The 20,004-nt window shown below is 41.0% G+C and overlaps 1 protein-coding gene across 1 annotated transcript in view; it reads right to left on the reverse strand.

The window, feature by feature from the left end:
* The window catches only part of DGKQ (diacylglycerol kinase theta), a 539,130-nt gene that overhangs the window by 101,376 nt on the left and 417,750 nt on the right, over positions 1-20,004 (reverse strand). The window contains exon 16 of the mRNA XM_053702740.1: positions 4,530-4,681. Within this exon, the coding sequence (XP_053558715.1) occupies positions 4,530-4,681 (152 nt within the window). The remainder of the gene's footprint in view (positions 1-4,529; positions 4,682-20,004) is intronic.

Genomic DNA, 20,004 nt, shown 5'->3' on the forward strand with positions numbered 1-20,004 from the left:
AAGCCTCTGGAAGTCCTCAAACAGTCTCTGAACCCTCCATGTGAAGCAGCAGGAGCAATCTGTCAGGATTAACTGCGCAACTGAGGCGCAAAATTAGGCCCCTCTCACTCCACTCCGGAGTGGGAGGAAAACTTATCGGAGGAGGACTAGCTACGATCTCATGTTCTCCCAGTTCAGTGTGTAAATAAATACATTTGTTATATGACGAGACCACAGGGAAATACATGGTTTCTCCTCACAAAAAATTATAAATGATATGTAAGGGATGAAGTACAATGACATGTAAACTGACCTTGGCAACTGGCTAAAATATGGATCACAGGAAGGTCAACCGCTGCAGTCTACTGCACTCTTGCCTGGGCTTCTGACAACCAAACAAATACTGCTGGCACACAGATGGTACCACAAGAAGCACCAAGGTCATTCCAATGTAGAATTTCAGTTTCTCTTAAAGGAACAATATACTGTAAAATTGCTTTTCCCTTAAAGGGATACTAAACACATTTTTTTTTCTTTCATGATTCAGGATAGAGCAATTTTAAGCAACTTTCTAATTTCCACCTAATTTACACCTAGTCTCATTCTCTTGCTATCTTTATTTGAAAAAGCAGAAATGTAAGGTTAGGAGCCGGCCCATTTTTGGTTCAGCACCTGGGTAGCACTTGCCAATTGGTGGCTAAATGTAGCCACCAATCAGAAAGCGCCAGCCAGGTACTGAACCAAAAATGGGCCGGCTCCTAACCTTACATTTCTGCTTTTTCAAATAAAGATAGCAAGAGAATGAAAAAAATAAATAATAGGAGTAGAAAGTTGCTTAAAATTACATGCTCAGTCTGAATCATGAGGAAACAATTTAGGGTTTAGTATTCCTATAATTTATTTCCAATGACTTGTTATACCAGCTGCAGAGTATAGAATGTATAAGAAATTGCATTTTCAAGTTTATTTGTGTATATGAAATTGCTGGTTTTGTGCTTTTAAACCACAACCTATTGAAATGGGTTGAGCTTGCAGGTAAAATATCTCATTATACTTACTTTGTGTATACACACTTGCTTCCTTATCCTATAATTGTTTGTTAACTAAAGTCCAATACTTAAAGAGAACAATGGAAAGTTAGCATTTTATTAGTTATCTCTTCTACACCCCACTGGAAGTGTAATTTCTTCACTAAATTAAAGAGCAGAACGTTTTTGGGTAAACTGTCCCTTTAAAACAGAGGAAAATGGGTGCCAGTTGAAGGCATTAAAGTAGCAATACTGCAAGTGAAATCTGATAAAAGTAGTTCCTAAGCAGGGTAGCTTATTAATAGCTGGGGTCTATGAGCCATTATATAGTGAGTTATCCTGCAATACCTTTCACTATAATAATGTAGTACACTATTTTATTAAAGTTTTCATTTGACGCAGCAATACGGTAATAATGAAAAATAAGAGGTTCCTTTCTTTTGGTCCGACAATATTCTAAAAAAAGGTCCAAACTGCTGTAACTAGACCAGGCAAGCAGGAAAGAATTTATGTATATCAATGTATCAATGACAAGAATACTTTATACTGAAGTTGTTGCAGTTGCAAGATACTGCTACTGAAAAAAGGTAGTGTCTTTGGGGGAAAAAGTGAAGCTCTAATATAGTAGTATATAGCAGATGTCAACTGTACTAAATTATATTCCGTAGCATTCGGCTCAAACAGAAACAGTACAATTATATTCCTATAGGATTTATGTCACTAAATTATGATAAAGGATCAATATTACATTAAAAGGAGTTTACCCTAAAATTTTCTCCCCTTTAATTTGTTCCCAATTATACATTTTACCTACTGGAGTGTATTAAATAGTTTACAAATAAAGGAACGGTGTCTACTACCGATGCGGCAAAACGCAACATGAAGAGCTCCTGATTCTACTTTTGGATATTGGGGTTATTTTATAACTTTCTACATAATATATTCAGTATACCTCTTAATAACCTTATACTAGTGAGGTTTAAAGACATTGGGTGCTTATCAGGACGTTGTATCTAGCCTATGTTCTTCGGTGAAACCATACGTCTATCAGGAAGTATAATTTCTCTGTGGCCTAAGCAGTATACGTGTGGTGATTGATAGAACGCACAGTTTGGGCTGCTGTGCATAACCCCCCAAGGTAACTGGGATGATGAGTAGTTTCACTTGAAAAATATCTTTACTACAACTATAAGCATAGCAGTGACAAACAGAGGAAGGAGCCTACTGGTTATTCTGGGATTAAAATGGCTGCAGTACGTAGTTGGGACATGGCGCTGATGGAAACCCTAAATAATCACTTTCAGGATTTAGAGCAGAAGTTAATTTCTGTTTGTATGTCTGGGATGGCCCTACTCAAAGGGATAGAAAACGTGAAGCAGAGATCTGGGATTCAGCTTGGTATCCCCCTCCTAAGATGAAGGCAACTGAGCAAGTCACTATCCATCAGCTGTTATGTCTCTGTCTCCTCCTTATGACGATTGCAAGATCAAAGAAATGAGCACTTTATGGGACTACTCATACTCTATCCGAGTTTTGAGAAAATCTATGCCATTATTTTGCGCTGTTAGTAACTTGTATTATTTCATATATAGCCTTTATAGATCAGTGTTATTTTGTGCTTGCACTTGTGGCTACATACTAAACTCTTTGGATAGAAAACTGTACTTGCTAAGATATGGGGACTCCTCTTACTTGGGTGCCCTCTGATTTATTATTATTACTGATTATGCAGATATTTACATTTTAAGGCTGAGTATGTAAAATATTAGACTAGATTTATTTACAGCTGTTTGCCATTATTTATTTCTTGTTTGCCTATAACAATACCACAAGAGAGCACTCTAGTGTCTATTGCAGATGGGTGCAGTCGTATTAATGGAACATGGCACCAGTGTACCTTGCATTTGACCATTAAACCAATCATTAATGCTGTGCAGCGCTGACAGCTGTGCTAAAGCCAGACAGTGTCCGTCACACATGCAAAGGTGGCCTTGTCCCTTCTAAACGTCCACAACCGGCAGCACCAAACTCGCATCATAAGGTCTGTGTCAGTTGTTGCATCAGTTAGATATAAGAATATGCATAATGTATGACTGATGCTTAATCTGTCCTTATGTTCATCTTCACCATGAATAGCAGGTTGCAATGGCCTTGTGTGTCGTTTTAATAGATTCTGCTCTGCAAACAGCTCTTTCTTTTAAAGGGATATGAAACTCAAAATGTTAATTTCATGATTCAAATAGAGCATAACATTTTAAACCATTTTCCAAATCACTTCTGTTATAAAATTAGCTGCATTCTCATGGAATCCTTTGTTGACTGAGAACCAATGAACTGCTGGGAGCTATCTGAAAACATCCGGTGAGCCAATAACAAGAGACAAATATGTGTAGCCACCAATCAGCCGCAGCATTGCTGTTGCAGAACATATGTACATGTGCTGTTCAACAAAGGATATCAAGAGATTAACACAAATGTGATAAAACAAGTACATTGAAAAGTTGTTTAAAATTGCATGCTCTACCTGAATCATTAAAGTTTAATTTTGATTTTACTATTCATTAAGCTGTTTTAAATGATGTACTTTTTAGCCCAACTAGCAAATAAGTAAAGAGAAACGAGGTAGACATTTTGACATCTAGAAAAAGCAAACAGACAACCCCTAGTTTAGAAGAAACAAACATACACCGATAAAGCTTTGTGACCGTCAGCAGGAAAGACTGTGTAGCTGTCAGTTAAAGGGACATTATACACTCATTTTTTCTTTGCATAAATGTTTTGTAGATGATCTATTTATATAGCCCATAAAGTTTGTTTGTTGTAAATAAATGTATAATTTTGCTTATTTTTAAATAACATTGCTCTGATTTTCAGACTCCTAACCAAGCCCCAAAGTTTTATTTGAATACCGTCAGCTACCTTCTCCAGCTTGCTCCTGTTTGTGTAAAGGGTCTTTTCATATGCAAAAGAAGGGGGGGGGAGTGTCTTATTTCCCACTTGCAGTGGGCTTTCCAACTGCCTTTTCAACAGAGCTAAACTAAGAACTTCTAAGTACGTTTTTAAACCATTTTATACTGGATTTTTATATCAGTATCTGTGCATCTTATTCTTTATAGTAGTGCCTATTACATGCAGTTATATGAAAATGAGTGTATACTGTCCCTTTAAAGCTTCCTTCACATATACCTCATGATAAAGCAAAAAGTCTGGTGGAATGAGTCTTAAAACTTTATACCTGACCTCATAGACCCAAGTATAAAAAGATGAGGCGGTATCAGTTCCATATGTGTGATTTTACACTATTTTTACGCCTTTCCATATTCAGTGGAATAGCCAATTATGTGATAACAAAGCAAAAGAGTATTTAAAAAAGTCACAATTTATACATGAAGAAGCCTTTAGGTTTGAGCTCCTTTGTGTGTGTAAAAACACAATAGTTAAATAATTATATGGGGAAGTAGAACTAATAATAAAACATTTCCTTTTCACTTATCAGCAAACATAGGCAGAAACTAAGCATACCCAGGAAGAGGACCTCCGTTGGTCAGTTCAAATACTTGGTGTGGGTTAAGAAGTTTGCGGAAGCTGTAGAGAAGATCCCGGCCTTTAAGGCCTCCGCTCTTTGGGTTCACAAACACAAGAAGAGGACACGTACTATGTGGTAGTTTATCATGCTGGGAAAAGAAAGAAAAAAAAAACCCAACAAAACAATTTACCTTGTTTTAGATGTTTTTTTCAGAATTTCAGAACTTTAAAAGGAATGTGAGTATCCATTTATCAATACATTTGTATATTTAAATATATTTTTGATGTCTCAATACTATAAATACTTAGGAAGCAGATCAATAAAGTCAAGAAAGTGCAAACATAACAAAAAATACTAAATGTTTTTTATTACATTCAATGTGTTATATTTATACAGTTGAACGATAGTATTCATATACAAATATTATATTCCCTATTTAAAATATATGGGACATTTGAAGCCGTTTCTGATATTGAGTATCAAAAATTGGCATCAAAATTGGTAACTTGGTGGTATTAGTCCATCTCTGTGTGTGTTTATCAGCTAAGCTTTAGTCAAAATTAAACTTAAAGTGTCAGTAAACCTAAAAAATAATGTTATATAATTCTGCACATAATGCAGAATTATATAACATATTAGTGCTAGTTTATTATTACAAATATATCCGGTGTCTGACAGCAGGAGCGAGTAGCATTGAATGTAATGGTGCGGTCGGGCCGAGCTGTGACTAGACAGCTGGCCCGATGCACTCTGAGGGAAAACCAGACCTGCTCAGTAGAGTACAGAGGGCGGGTCTGGAAAACCCTCTTTTGTAATAAAAAAATCACCGGATATATTATGGAATAAAAAACTAGCACTAATATAATGTTATATAATTCTGCACTTTGTGCAGAATTATATAACATTATTTTTTAGGTTTACTGGCACTTTAATGGTAATGGAATGAACATGCAGTTTTATTATCAAGTTTGCATTGTTCTTGAAGAGTAAACCTAGGTCGGCCGTTTGGATCTGATGAGCGTTCATGTATCCTGGGCATTCTATGGCAGCAGTGTTTGCAACTATGCATAATACTGCTATAAACATTGTTGTAGACACTGCTGTCAGATAGTTTAAAAAACACGTGCATGCTCCTGAGCTCACCTTGGATTAATCTTTTTAACAAAGGATACCAACAGCACTGAGCAAAATTTTGACTTTTACTTTATATATGTATATATAATGTGCATATATATTCATTCAATGTAAATCTTTAGCTACTGGATGATTACTTAGAAGTAATTTTTACAGTAAACTCAAAGCAAGTATATAACCCTAGAATCTTTAGAAAGATGATAGCAAATAAAAACAAAGTACTTTTACAATGAAATATACCTTGCCAGAAGTGATAGTATATGCAGACAATGAACTAATCCAGCTTTAAAAGATGTCACTAATGGAAAACAAGAAGGTTGCACATATAGCTTTTCATCCCAATAACTTACCTATAGTATTTTCCTGCACGACTGTAAATTACAATTTTAGGGGGGAAAGGACAAGTAACATATTGTATTTCAAAAGATGTAACACAGAGTTGTCTGTAACTAAGGAAGAGAATGTCACATGACCTACAGAGAGTAATACTACAGTGAGTCTATAGATAAGCAACACAAATATAGGGAAGGGCTACTTTTTACTGTATGGGCCAACCATAAACAGTAAAAGCTTACCATGCTGATTCTGTGCAAGCAATGGAAACAAAAAAAAATTTCATATTTTTTCTTGCTTGGAAGCACAAAACACAAAAATACTGGAATATTTTAAGTCTGGTTATAGAGACAGCCTTGATAGCACACCACAATATGTAAAGTTTGTAATATTGCAAACAAATATGCAGCTTAAAATAAAAACAAGTTTAGCGTGGAAAATGATTTATTTATATAGCTTATTAAAGATGAATGACATTCAATGTGGTAGAAAATAGCCCACAGTCTCCTAATATAAGTCAGCTGTATAAACCAAATAGCAATAGCTGCCAATACTACAAGCAGATGAAAAGAGATTCCAAAGCAGGGATCACATAAAGACATAGTCTTGGTACGAATACATTAAAAACTGTCAATGAGGAAACTGACCAAGTACTTATTTATGGTAAAATTAAATGTTTATTTTTATTCTCATTCATATTTACATCTCACTGGTATGTATATGTTGGTTCATGTATGTGTGTGTGTGTGGATGGATGGATATACAGGTATACCCCGCTCATACAGCGGGTTAGGGACCGGAGCCCCGCTGTAAAGTGAAAACCGCCTTAAAGTGAAACAAGGCAGTTTTAGCTTTCTTTTCAGTGTTTAAAATCTTAAAAACATGTTTGAACTAACATATATTAGGGGTGCAATAGTGCTAAGTTTAGTTTAACACTGGCACAGCAAGTATTCAATTGGTATTCAATAAATACTGTACCTGCAAAATAGTGACAATTACTGTAGTAAAATTTGCCAGACTATAGCACTGAGACACAGATTGCACTGCAATGCAGTTAACAGAGTGAACTAAGCATAACAAAATGGTGCCAGTCACTTTTCTCGCAATCTCACAATGATTTACAGCACTGTTTCAAAATCCTTGGAGGTTGAACTTCAGCTCCACAAAGCGCTGTATTAGCGAATCCCTGTAAAGTGAAGCGCTGTAAAGTGAGGTATACCTGTATATATATATATATTATATCCATCCATATAGCTATACTATAATCGCGTTTGTAACGCGTCTGTCGGTGTCACCAGTTGTGCATGCATCCTCAAAAGAATGTTGGCTGCGCGTACTGCCAAAAGAATCCATCGGTGGATTCTTTCACCACCCTGCCATTTTCGGAATCCACCTGGATGCACCGTAGGCAAACCCGAAGCCTTTAAAAAAACAAACACGTAACCGCCTGCACGAAGTATAACAAAAAAAACTAACCTCCCGCAAAAAATAAAAAACACGTAACCGCCCGCACGAAGTATAACAAAAAAAAACCTAACCTCTCGCACGAACTATTAACAAACACCGAAACCGCCAACCCCCACATCGCAAAATAATAAAGTAATTAACCCCTAATCCGCAAATAACGTAAATAAAATATTAACCCCTTAACCGCCAACACCCCACATCGCAATTTAACCTAATTAACCCCTAAACCAACAAACCCCCACATCACAATAAACCTAATTAACCTATTAACTCCTAAACCGCCAACCCCCCATAGCAATAAACCTAATTAACCTATTAACTCCTAAACCGCCAACCCCACAACGCAAATAACTAATTACTAAGCCCCCTTACCTAACACCCCCTAAATAAACCCCAATACTAAGTTACACTTAAATAAAACCTAACATTAAATTACAAAAAAAAATCTAAAATTACAAAAAAAATTAAAAAAACTACAGAAAAAAATAAACAAAATTATCATAAATAAAAAAAATTAAACCTAACCCTATGAAAATAAAAAGCTCCCTAAACTAAACTACCAATAGCCCTTAAAAGGGCCTTTTGTAGGGTATTGCTCTAGGTTAAACAGCTCTTTTACATTTAAAAAATACTAAGTCCCCCCTAACAGTAAAAGCCCCCAAAAATAAAAAAAACTAACACTAAAAAAAAACAAAAAACTACCCATTGCCCCTAAAGGGACATTTGTATGGGCAGGGCCCTTAAAAGGGCATTCAGCTCTTTTACTGCCCTAAAAAGGGCAATCAGCTCTTTTCCAGTCTATTAAATCCCTAATCCCCAAATAGGTACTCACCGTTCCTGAAGTCCGGCAGAGAAGGTCTTCTTCCAGGCGGCTCCATCATCTTCTGTCTTCATCCGGAGCAAAGGCGGCGCGGAGCAGAGGTGCGGAGCTGGCTTCCCCCGATGTGTGGATCCTTAGTGGCGGTTCTCAGCGGCGGCAGTCCTCAGCGGCGTGGAGGCTCCTCTTCATGCGATTGTCCGTCGCACACTGAAGATTGAATGCAAGGTACCCCATATTTATTGGGGTACCTTGCATTCCTATTGGCTGAAATTTTGAAATCAGCCAATAGGATGAGAGCCACTGAAATCTTATTGGCTGATTTGAAAAGCTCTAATCCTATTGGTGGATTTCAAAATTTCAGCCAATAGGAATGCAAGGTACCCCAAATTGATTGCAATACCTTGCATTCAATCTTCAGTGTACAACGGACATTGGATAAAGAGGAGCCTCCATGCCGCCGAGGATCCACGCATCGAGGAAGACAGCTCTGCACCTCTGCTCCGCTCCACCTTCTTTCCGGATAAAGATAGAAGATGATGGAGCCGCCTGGAAGAAGACCTTCTCCGCCGGACTTCAGGAACGGTGAGTACCTATTTGAGTCTTAGGCTTTTTTTTTTTTTTTAGATTAGGGTTTTTTGGGCTGGAAAAGTGACGATTGCCCTTTTAAGGGCAGTAAAAGAGCTGAATGCCCTTTTAAGGGCAATACCCATACAAATGCCCATTTAGGGGCAATGGGTAGTTAAGTTTTTTTTTAGTGTTAGGTTTTTTATTTTGGGGGGTTTAGTGGGTGGGGGGTTTTACTGTTAGGGGGTAATTTGTCATTTTTGGAAGTAAAAGAGCTGTTTAACTTAGGGCAATGCCCTACAAAAGGCCATGTTAAGGTCTATTGGTAGTTTAGTATTAGATTAGGGGGTGTTTTTATTTGGGGGGGATTTTTTATTTTTATAGGGGTATTAGTTTAGGTTTTAATTTTTTATTTTGGATAGTTTTGTTTATTTTTTTCTGTAATTTTACTTTTTTTATTTTTTGTCACTTTAGCTTGGGCCTCTACCGTAGCTTTGTTGTCCCCAATATCTGCTGCTTGACCTTATTCTTATAAACCACTGTCTTTGAAATTTTAAGGATGGAAGCAACCCGATGCTCACTGTATTCCTCTGCCAGTAAAGCCAGAATTGAAGTCTTCTTTTCCTCACTCAAAACTTTTCTTTTCCACTCTTTGGCATGAACAACAGTAAAATCCAATTACTTTTGAGATCCTCCTAGCACTGTTTTTGCCATCCAGCTGGTCCTATTGCAATAGGATAGTGATGACCACAACAAAAGTATATATAATATAATAATAGTATTTTGAATTTCAGTGATATGTTGTCAGTAGTTTATAGAATAACACAAACATGTTCATTTTACTCAAACACATACCTATAAATAGTAAAACCAGAGAAACTGATAATGCTGGAGCGATCTCTTAATGTTTTCAGAAACTGTATATACATAAATAACAAATTATGCTTACCTGATAATTTTCTTTTTTTCAGATGGAAAGAGTCCACAGCTGCATTCATTACTTTTGGGAAATAAGAACCTGGCCACCAGGAGGAGGCAAAGACACCCAGCCAAAGGCTTAAATACCCCTCCCACTCCCCTCATCCCCCAGTCATTCTGCTGAGGAACAAGGAACAGTAGAAGAAACATCAGGGTGAAAGGTGCCAGAAGAATAATAAGGACGCCCCACATAAAATTATGGGTGGGGAGCTGTGGACTCTTTCCATCAGAAGAAAAGGATATTATCAGGTAACCATAATTTATGTTTTTCTTCTTAAATGGAAAGAGTCCACAGCTGCATTCATTCCTTTAGGGAAAACAATACCCAAGCTAAAGAGGACACTGATAGCAAAAACGGGGAGGGTACAATAGGCGGCCCATTCTGAGGGCACCAAGCCAGAAAAACACAAACCATCCCCAACCCCGCTACTTCAGAGCCGGGCAGAAAATTAAGAGTGAAAAAGGCTCCCAAGGACACAGACTCATAGACAGTCCGAAAGCCCAACCAGAGATCCCAAGCAGACCCACTGAACGAAGACTCCTCCAAAAGGACCGTCGCCCCATAGGCAGTACCACACTCCCTGTACTAGTACAAAAAACCCAAATCCCCAGAAAGAAAAGGATAAGGGAAGCCAACAATATACCCAAAAGGTATAAAGATCCTCTAAAGGAACAATCTCCCTTAGACAATAAGAGCCCAAGGATCGTACAGAAGCATCAAAAATGACAGCTGAAAACCCAAGTCCTCGACATCGGGTGCAGAAAAAACTGAGTAATACGGGAGGAACCCAGTAAAAATTGTCTGAGTCCAGAAACTCACCGTCCTTTGCACAATTCCAATATATCCGCCAGGAAAACTGCCAACAAGGTAAATACCAAATTGCCCGCCCTCCCCGACAGAGGGCACCTACCAGGCAAACTAAGGCGCCGGACTAACCAAAGTCCACTGGCCCCCCAAAGACCTGCAAACGAACAACCGATCTCAGATCGTACCCCAGCCGGACCAGCCCAAACAATGGCAGATCTGAGCGGGGAAATAAGGTAGCCAAGGACCAACCCAAAAAAGCGAAAGAGTAGACACTCAAGAAGGCACGAGATCCAAAGAAAACTTGTGAGCCAACCAACTAAAGTCTCAACGTCGGCCAATAGCCTGACCGAAGAAAAGACCACCATAGAGTTCCCACAAAGAAACAACACCTCCAAAGAGAGAAGAGAAAGATAGGAAACCCCCAGAAACGAGAGCATCGAGAGACACCTGCCCAAGGAACAGGAATGTCAAGGAAGAAACCGGGAGAAAACAAGGTCACTCTACTGGATCACAGAAGAGTCCCACAGAGAAAACCACATCGATTCAGTGCTCCTCTCAGGCGCGGAAAGAAAAACCTTGCCCTTGCAAGGAACTGCCACCAATAAGGGACAAAATGCAGCTGACCCCAGGGAACCACAGTTACCCGGCTCCTGCAAAAGCTGGCCCAAAGAAAAAGCCAGAACAAGGATGAGGAACCCGGAATGCTAAAACTCCCAGGTCCGACCTAGGATCTTACATCCGGAAACATCCCAAGGCGGGATCCAAAAATAGGAGCCGAGAACAACTCCTCAACAACCGGAAGATCAGGATAAGTCACCCGTGTCCTAAAAAGGTTAAACTAAACCATCATGCAGGAACAGGAATCCCTGGTCCGAGAGGCCGATAGACCTCCCAGGGAACATCCGGATAACTAGAGCAACAGCTCTGCAAGTCCCAAACCAAAGGGAAGGGACCCCCTCACCGAAAACCAATGCTCCAAAATAGCAAGGACTCTCAAGGACGTAAAAAGATGCCCGATAAGCAGTCAATTAAGCAACATGACAACGAATGTGCTTGAACAGGGCGGCTAAGCCCCTACAAGGGATCAAGTGCCACCTCGTAAAACTACCCGAAGGAGGGAAGGCCGAACACACCTCACCGTTAATCAAAACTGTAACCCATCAGGTTACCACGATGCCGAGCACCTTCCGAGTATAGCATTCTGATCTAGCCTTCTAGCTAGTCACAAACCCCAGAAACAAGGGGACAGTGAGGACAAGCTACCCACAGAACACTGCAGGACTCTACACCCCTCAGGATAAACCAAAGGGCAGAAATACGTGGTTGTGGGTGCCACTTAAGCAGTAAACCTTAAACCACATGAGAAAGTTCATTAGGACCTATAGATTCCAGATTACACTGTCAGCCCTTAAGAGGAAAACAGTAACTCCCGAAGGGAAACCAGATCCCCGAAGGTGACCTGTCCCCAAGGAGAAACAGAGATAGTCCACGTCCACGACCTAAAAGGACAAATTCCAAAGCCTCCAAAAGGCTACAAACCACCCTGACGGACAAACAGTGTTACACTCTTCAAGGTTCAGGTGTTGGGAGCTGTTGTGCAGAGGTGTCAGGTTCTGGGGTTAAAGGTGCGTTTTGTCTGCGTGAGTCTTTCCTTTTTGGCATAATTAACTGGTACAAGGGTTTTAGAAAATAAATGTGAAGGTTTTATTGATAAGTTAATTAGCAATGCAGAGAGATGCAAACTAGATAAAAGTAAAAGTCTCTGTGGTTAGACAGTCTTAAAGCAGGCAAAAATGTAAATAAACTGTAGACAAGAAACTTGGCAATAGCAGACAGGATACGTAGATATGCTGTAGACTAAAACTTGGCAGTAACAGGCAGGATATGAAGAGATGCTGTAATCAGGTAACTTTATAATAACAGGCAGGATACGTGCATATGCTGTAAACTGGAACTCTGCAGTAACAGGCAGGAATGCAGATCGTTGTAATAACAGGCAAGATACTTGCATTGGCTGTAGACTGGTAACTTTGTAGTAACAGGCAGGAATGCAGATCGTTGTAATAACAGGCAGGACACTTGTATAGACTGCAGACTGGAACTCTGTAGTAACAGGTAACAAGCAAGCAAAAGTACCTGAGACAGTCCTTAGGAAATATCAGAGAATTAGCCAAGATCAATTGCCATCAAATCAATCCAGAAACAAAACACAGTGCCAAGGGAAAATCCAGAAAAGTTGTCTCAAAATGAAGCAGTAATCAGGCACCAGGAAATCCAACAAATCTGTATTCAAACAGGATTCAGGACCAGAGGCTCTGTCAGAGTGCAGCACTCAATGTCAAGGCCTAGAACTAAAAGCAAACCTACCTAATATAGTAGGCTGCTCATTATATGATTTGTTTCAGCAGGTGGAGCTAGAGAGCCAAAGTTGCAGCAAACAGAAAACCAATATTCTCAGCCTGTGACCAAACCATCTGGTGGCGAAGAGGTAAGTCAGCAGGCTGGGAAAGAACAGCAGCAGAAATAGAAACAGTTCCCAGGTTCAATTCTAGGCTGGATCATGACAAACAGGCGCTAGGGCCTCTATCCTTCGCACCACGTGGTAGGAATACTCCAGCTTCCCAAAAGGCGGGAACAACGGAGAAAGACGCAGCAATTTTGCTGACTGGTTACCCGAGAGATGGTTATAAAAACCCAAAACACTCCCATGAACCACTCGGACCCGAGAGTCCTGGTAAATGTTTAACTAGAAGCAAAATAACACAAACATTATTGTGAGAAATCGGCGCCCTACCAGCCCAGCTAGGCCAATAACCGCCACGTGTCTGAAAAAGTCCTGTGACCGCAGACTTGATCCAAGCAGACTAATTCTACTCTCAGAGAGAGGAAGAAAATAGTTAACAGATTAACATGAATCTAACGAGTTCCTAACAACTTCACTAGAAGCAAAAAACATGAGTATCGATCCCAGAAAAAAAGAGTTCCCACAGGAACTATTATAAGGAAAACAAAAAATCATCCAACCGGACAAAATAAAAACAGGCAACCCGAAGGTTAACGCCCAAAAAAATGAACAGAAGGCCGGCAGGACCCAGCTAATGGAAAACCTGTTCTACCAAACTGGGAAGGATCTCAAAAACAAGACTTAGAGGAGATATACCATCTCTCCCCATGTCTTAACAAGGTTGTGTCATTCGAAGAAAAAAGCTACCAAGTCCCATAACACATAAGGGTAGGGTCCCCCAGTAATCCGAAAACATGTCTGAGGAAGACACTAAGGCGAGCCCGCTTGTAACGAAAAACACAGCACTCTGGAAAGGTTACTCCCTCAGGGAGCTGCATATGTCCTCCCAGGGCCGAGAGTCCCGGGATAATTGGGCACGAGCACAATCGCGAACAAACATCCGGACTCTGCAGTCGAGCCAGCATCAAAAGGATGTAGAAACGAAAACGCACCACCACCTCCGGGGGGAACAGACTCCTATCCAAAGAGGGAAATACATAACTTGGGTTACCAGCATGTGTAGTATTAGAAGGGAGCGGTAGGGAACTCGCCTCCTGGAGGACAGGGCCCCCCGAGGCGGAAGGCTCAGCAGTCTCTTGAATCCCCGAGCTCGAGAAACAAGGAGCTCTAGAACGGCCTGAGGAACATAACTGATGGACCTGTGTCCAAGGGTCCGATTCACACTCATCACAGGACGAGGAGTCTGACCCAGAAAGTTGATCCGATTCAACATCAGTATCCTCCATAGTTGGATACTCAAAAGTGGACTATAAAACAAAATAAAAACGGCACCAGACACCCCCAATGACTTGGGCACTCACCACCTCCTGAGAACCAGACTGCAGCAGACTATTACTCAAATGCCACACAGACAGGAATGCGGAAATAGGAGATACGGACGTAAAACGCCCGGTCACCAGGTGAACCGCACAGTCCAAAAAAAGCGCGCCCAACCGTAAGGTTGCGTCACCTCGAAAAACTATATGTTCCAAGTCAAGAGCCAGAAAAACACAATTTATGCTTACCTGATAAATTTATTTCTCTAGTGGTGTATCCAGTCCACGGATCATCTATTACTTATGGGATATTCTCATTCCCAACAGGAAGTTGCAAGAGGACCCACAGCAAAGCTGTTATATAGCTCCTCCCCTTCCTACCATATCCAGTCATTCGACCGAAAACAAGCAGAGAAAGGAGAAACCATAGGGTGCAGTGGTGACTGTAGTTTAAATATAAAATAACCTGCCTTAAAATGACAGGGCGGGCCGTGGACTGGATACACCACTAGAGAAATAAATTTATCAGGTAAGCATAAATTGTGTTTTCTCTAGTAAGGTGTATCCAGTCCACGGATCATCCATTACTTATGTGGGATACCAATACCAAAGCTAAATTACACGGATGAAGGGAGGGACAAGACAGGAACTTAAACGGAAGGTACCACTGCCTGTAAAACCTTTCTCCCAAAAATAGCCTCCGAAGAAGCAAAAGTATCAAATTTGTAAAATTTTGAAAAAGTATGAAGCGAAGACCAAGTAACCGCCTTGCAAATCTGTTCAACAGAGGCCTCATTTTTAAAGGCCCAGGTGGAAGCCACAGCTCTAGTAGAATGAGCTGTAATCCTTTCAGGGGGCTGCTGTCCAGCAGTCTCATAGGCTAAGCGTATTATGCTTCTTAGCCAAAAAGAAAGAGAGGTTGCCGAAGCCTTTTGACCTCTCCTCTGACCAGAGTAAATAACAAACAAAGCAGATGTTTGTCGAAAATCCTTAGTAGCTTGTAAGTAAAACTTTAAAGCACGAACCACGTCCAAATTGTGTAATAGACGTTCCTTCTTTGAAGAAGGATTGGGACACAAGGATGGAACAACAATCTCTTGATTGATATTCTTGTTAGATACCACCTTAGGTAAAAACCCAGGTTTGGTACGCAGGACTACCTTATCAGAATGAAAAATTAGATAAGGAGAATCACATTGTAAGGCAGATAACTCGGCGACTCTACGAGCCGAGGAAATAGCTACCAAAAAAAGGACTTTCCAAGATAAAAGTTTTATATCAATGGAATGAAGAAGTTCAAACGGGACTCCTTGAAGAACCTTAAGAACCAAATTTAAGCTCCATGGTGGAGCAACAGGTTTAAACACAGGCTTGATTCTGACTAAAGCCTGACAAAATGCACGTCTGGAACATCTGCCAGACGCTTGTGCAAAAGAATAGATAGAGCAGAAATCTGTCCCTTTAAGGAACTAGCTGACAAACCTTTTTCCAAGCCTTCTTGGAGAAAGGATAATATCCTAGGAATCCTGACCTTACTCCATGAGTAGCCCTTGGATTCACACCAATAAAGATATTTACGCCATATTTTATGATAAATTTTCCTGGTGACAGGCTTTCGTGCCTGTATTAAGGTATCAATGACTGACTCGGAGAAGCCACGCTTTGATAAAATTAAGCGTTCAATCTCCATGCAGTCAGTCTCAGAGAAATTAGATTTGGATGGAGGAAAGGACCCTGAAGTAGAAGGTCCTGTCTCAGAGGCAGAGTCCATGGTGGAAAGGATGACATGTCCACTAGGTCTGAATACCAGGTCCTGCGTGGCCACGCAGGCGCTATTAAAATCACTGATGCTCTCTCCTGCTTGATCTTGGCAATCAGTCGAGGGAGCAGAGGAAACGGTGCAAACACATAAGCCAGGTTGAAAGACCAGGGCGTTGCTAGAGCATCTATCAGCGTCGCCCTGGGGTCCCTGGACCTGGATCCGTAACAAGGAAGCTTGGCATTCTGTCGAGATGCCATGAGATCCAGTTCTGGTTTGCCCCAGCGATGAATCACTTGTGCAAACACCTCCGGATAGAGTTCCCACTCCCCCGGATGAAAAGTCTGTCGACTTAGAAAATCCGCCTCCCAGTTCTCTAAACCTGGGATATGGATAGCTGATAGATGGCAGGAGTGAAACTCCGCCCAGCGAATTATCTTTGAGACTTCTAACATCGCTTGGGAACTTCTTGTTCCCCCTTGATGGTTGATGTAAGCCACAGTCATGATGTTGTCCGACAGAAATCTGATGTACCTCAGAGTTGCTAACTGAGGCCAAGCCTGAAGAGCATTGAATATCGCTCTTAGTTCCAGAATATTTATTGGAAGGAGAGACTCCTCCTGAGTCCACAATTCCTGAGCCTTCAGGGAGTTCCAGACTGCACCCCAACCTAGAAGGCTGGCATCTGTTGTTACAATTGTCCAATCTGGCCTGCGAAAGGTCATACCTTTGGACAAATGGACCCGAGATAGCCACCAGAGGAGAGAATCCCTGGTCTCTTGGTCCAGATTCAGTTGAGGGGACAAATCTGTGTAATCCCCGTTCCACTAACTGAGCATGCATAGATGCAGCGGTCTGAGATGTAAGCGTGCAAACGGCACTATGTCCATTGCCGCTACCATTAAGCCGATTACTTCCATACACTGAACCACTGAAGCGTGCGGAATGGAATGAAGAACCCGGCAGGAATTTAGAAGCTTTGATAACCTGGACTCCGTCAGGTAAATTTTCATTTCTACAGAATCTATCAGAGTCCCTAGAAAGGAAACTCTCATGAGTGGGGATAGAGAACTCTTTTCCTCGTTCACTTTCCACCCATGCGACCTCAGAAATGCCAGTACTACGTCCGTATGAGACTTGGCAATTTGGAAATTTGATGCCTGTATCAGGATGTTGTCTAAATAAGGTGCTACTGCTATGCCCCGCGACCTTAGGACCGCTAGAAGCGACCCTAGAACCTTTGTAAAAATTCTTGGGGCTGTAGCTAACCCAAAGGGAAGAGCTACAAACTGGTAATGCCTGTCTAGAAAGGCAAACCTGAGAAACCGATGATGATCTTTGTGTATCGGAATGTGAAGGTAAGCATCCTTTAGATCCACTGTAGTCATATATTGACCCTTCTGGATCATAGGCAGGATGGAACGGATAGTTTCCATCTTGAATGATGGAACCCTGAGGAATTTGTTTAAGATCTTTAGATCCAAAATTGGTCTGAATGTTCCCTCTTTTTTGGGAACAGATTTGAGTAAAAACCCTGTCCTTGTTCCTCTTTTGGAACTGGATGGATCACTCCCATAACTAGGAGGTCTCGTACACAGTGTAAGAATGCCTCTCTCTTTATCTGGTTTGCAGATAATTGTGAAAGGTGAAATCTCCCTTTTGGGGGAGAAGCTTTGAAGTCCAGAAGATATCCCTGGGATATAATTTCCAACGCCCAGGGATCCTGAACATCTCTTGCCCACGCCTGGGCGGAGAGTGAAAGTCTGCCCCCCACTAGATCCGTTACCGGATAGGGGGCCGTTCCTTCATGCTGTCTTGGAGGCAGCAGCAGGTTCTTTAGCCTGCTTACCTTTGTTCCAGGTCTGGTTTGGCTTCCAGACCGCTTTGGATTGAGCAACAGTTCCCTCTTGTCTTGCATTAGAGGAGGTTAATGCCGCACCTGCCTTGAAGTTTCGAAAGGCACGAAAATTAGACTGTTTGGCCCCGGATTTGGACCTGTCCTGAGGAAGGGCATGACCTTTTCCTCCAGTGATATCAGCAATGATCTCCTTCAAACCAGGCCCGAATAAGGTCTGCCCCTTGAAGGGAATGTTAAGCAGCTTAGATTTGGAAGTCACGTCAGCTGACCATGATTTAAGCCATAGCGCTCTGCGCGCCTGTATAGCAAAACCAGAATTCTTAGCCGTTAGTTTAGTCAAATGAACAATGGCATCAGAAACAAAAGAATTGGCTAGCTTAAGTGCCCTAAGTTTGCCAAGTATGGCATCCAATGGAGTCGCTACCTGTAAGGCCTCTTCCAGAGACTCAAACCAGAACGCCGCAGCAGTAGTGACAGGGGCAATGCATGCAAGGGGCTGAAGGATAAAACCTTGTTGACAAAATATTTTCTTAAGGTAACCCTCTAATTTTTTGTCCATTGGATCTGAAAAAGCACAGATAGTAGTCCGCTTTGCTAAAGTAGAAACTGCTCCCTTCACCTTAGGGACTGTCTGCCATAAGTCCCGTGTGGTGGCGTCTATTGGAAACATTTTTCTAAAAATAGGAGGTGGAGAGAACGGCACACCTGGCCTATCCCATTCCTTAGTAATAATTTCTGTAAACCTTTTAGGTATTGGAAAAACATCAGTACACACCGGCACTGCAAAGTATTTATCCAGTCTACGCAATTTCTCTGGCACTGCAATTGTGTCACAGTCATTCAGAGCAGCTAAAACCTCCTTTAGTAACACGCGGAGGTGTTCAAGCTTAAATTTAAATGTAGAAACATCAGAATCAGGTACTCTGCCTGAGTCAGAAACATCACCCACAGACTGAAGTTCTCCTTCTTCAGCTTCAGCATATTGTGAGGCAGTATCAGACATGGATCTTAAAGCGTCAGTATGCTCTGCATTTCGTCTAACTCCAGAGCTATCTCGCTTACCTCTAAACTCAGGTAGTCTGGCTAATACCGCTGACAGGGTATTATCCATGACTGCCGCCATGTCTTGTAAAGTAAACGCTATAGGTGCCCTTGATGTACTTGGCGCCATTTGAGCGTGAGTCAAAGGATCTGACACGTGGGGAGAGTTAGTCGGCATAACTTCCCCCTCATCAGAATCCTCTGGTGATAAATTTTGCAAAGACATAATATGATCTTTATTGCTTACAGTGAAATCAGTGCATTTGGTACACATTCTCAGAGGGGGTTCCACCATGGATTTAAACATAATGAACAAGGAGTTTCCTCTATTTCAGACATGTTTATACAAACTAGCAATGAGACTAGCAAGCTTGGAAAACACTTTAATTCAAGTTAACAAGCAATATAAATAAACGGTACTGTGCCTTTAAGAGAAACAAATTTTGTCCAAATTTGAAAAACAGTGAAAAAAGGCAGTTACACAAACGAAATTTTTACAGTGTATGTAATAGGCTAACAGAGCATTGCACCCACTTGCAAATGGATGATTAACCCCTTAGTTCAAAAAACGGATCAAAAAAACGACATAGACGTTTTTTAACAGTCCCAGCAAAGTGCCACAGCTTTACTGTGGCTCCTACCTTCCCCAATAAACGATTTTAGGCTCTTTAGAGATGTCCTGTAGCATTCAGGGGACTCCTAAGGAAAACTGGATGCCTCAGTCTGTAATTTTAACTGCGCAATAAAGTGCTAAAATAGGCCCCTCCCACTCATATTACAACAGTGGAAAGCCTCAGGAAACTGTTTCTAGGCAAAAATACAGCCAGCCATGTGGAAAAAAAATAGGCCCCAATAAGTTTTATCACCAAGCATATATAAAAAACGATTAAACATGCCAGCAAACGTTTTATATAGCATATCTATAAGGG

This window comes from Bombina bombina, chromosome 2 (genome assembly GCF_027579735.1).
Source record: "Bombina bombina isolate aBomBom1 chromosome 2, aBomBom1.pri, whole genome shotgun sequence".
NCBI classification, from domain to species: domain Eukaryota; kingdom Metazoa; phylum Chordata; class Amphibia; order Anura; family Bombinatoridae; genus Bombina; species Bombina bombina.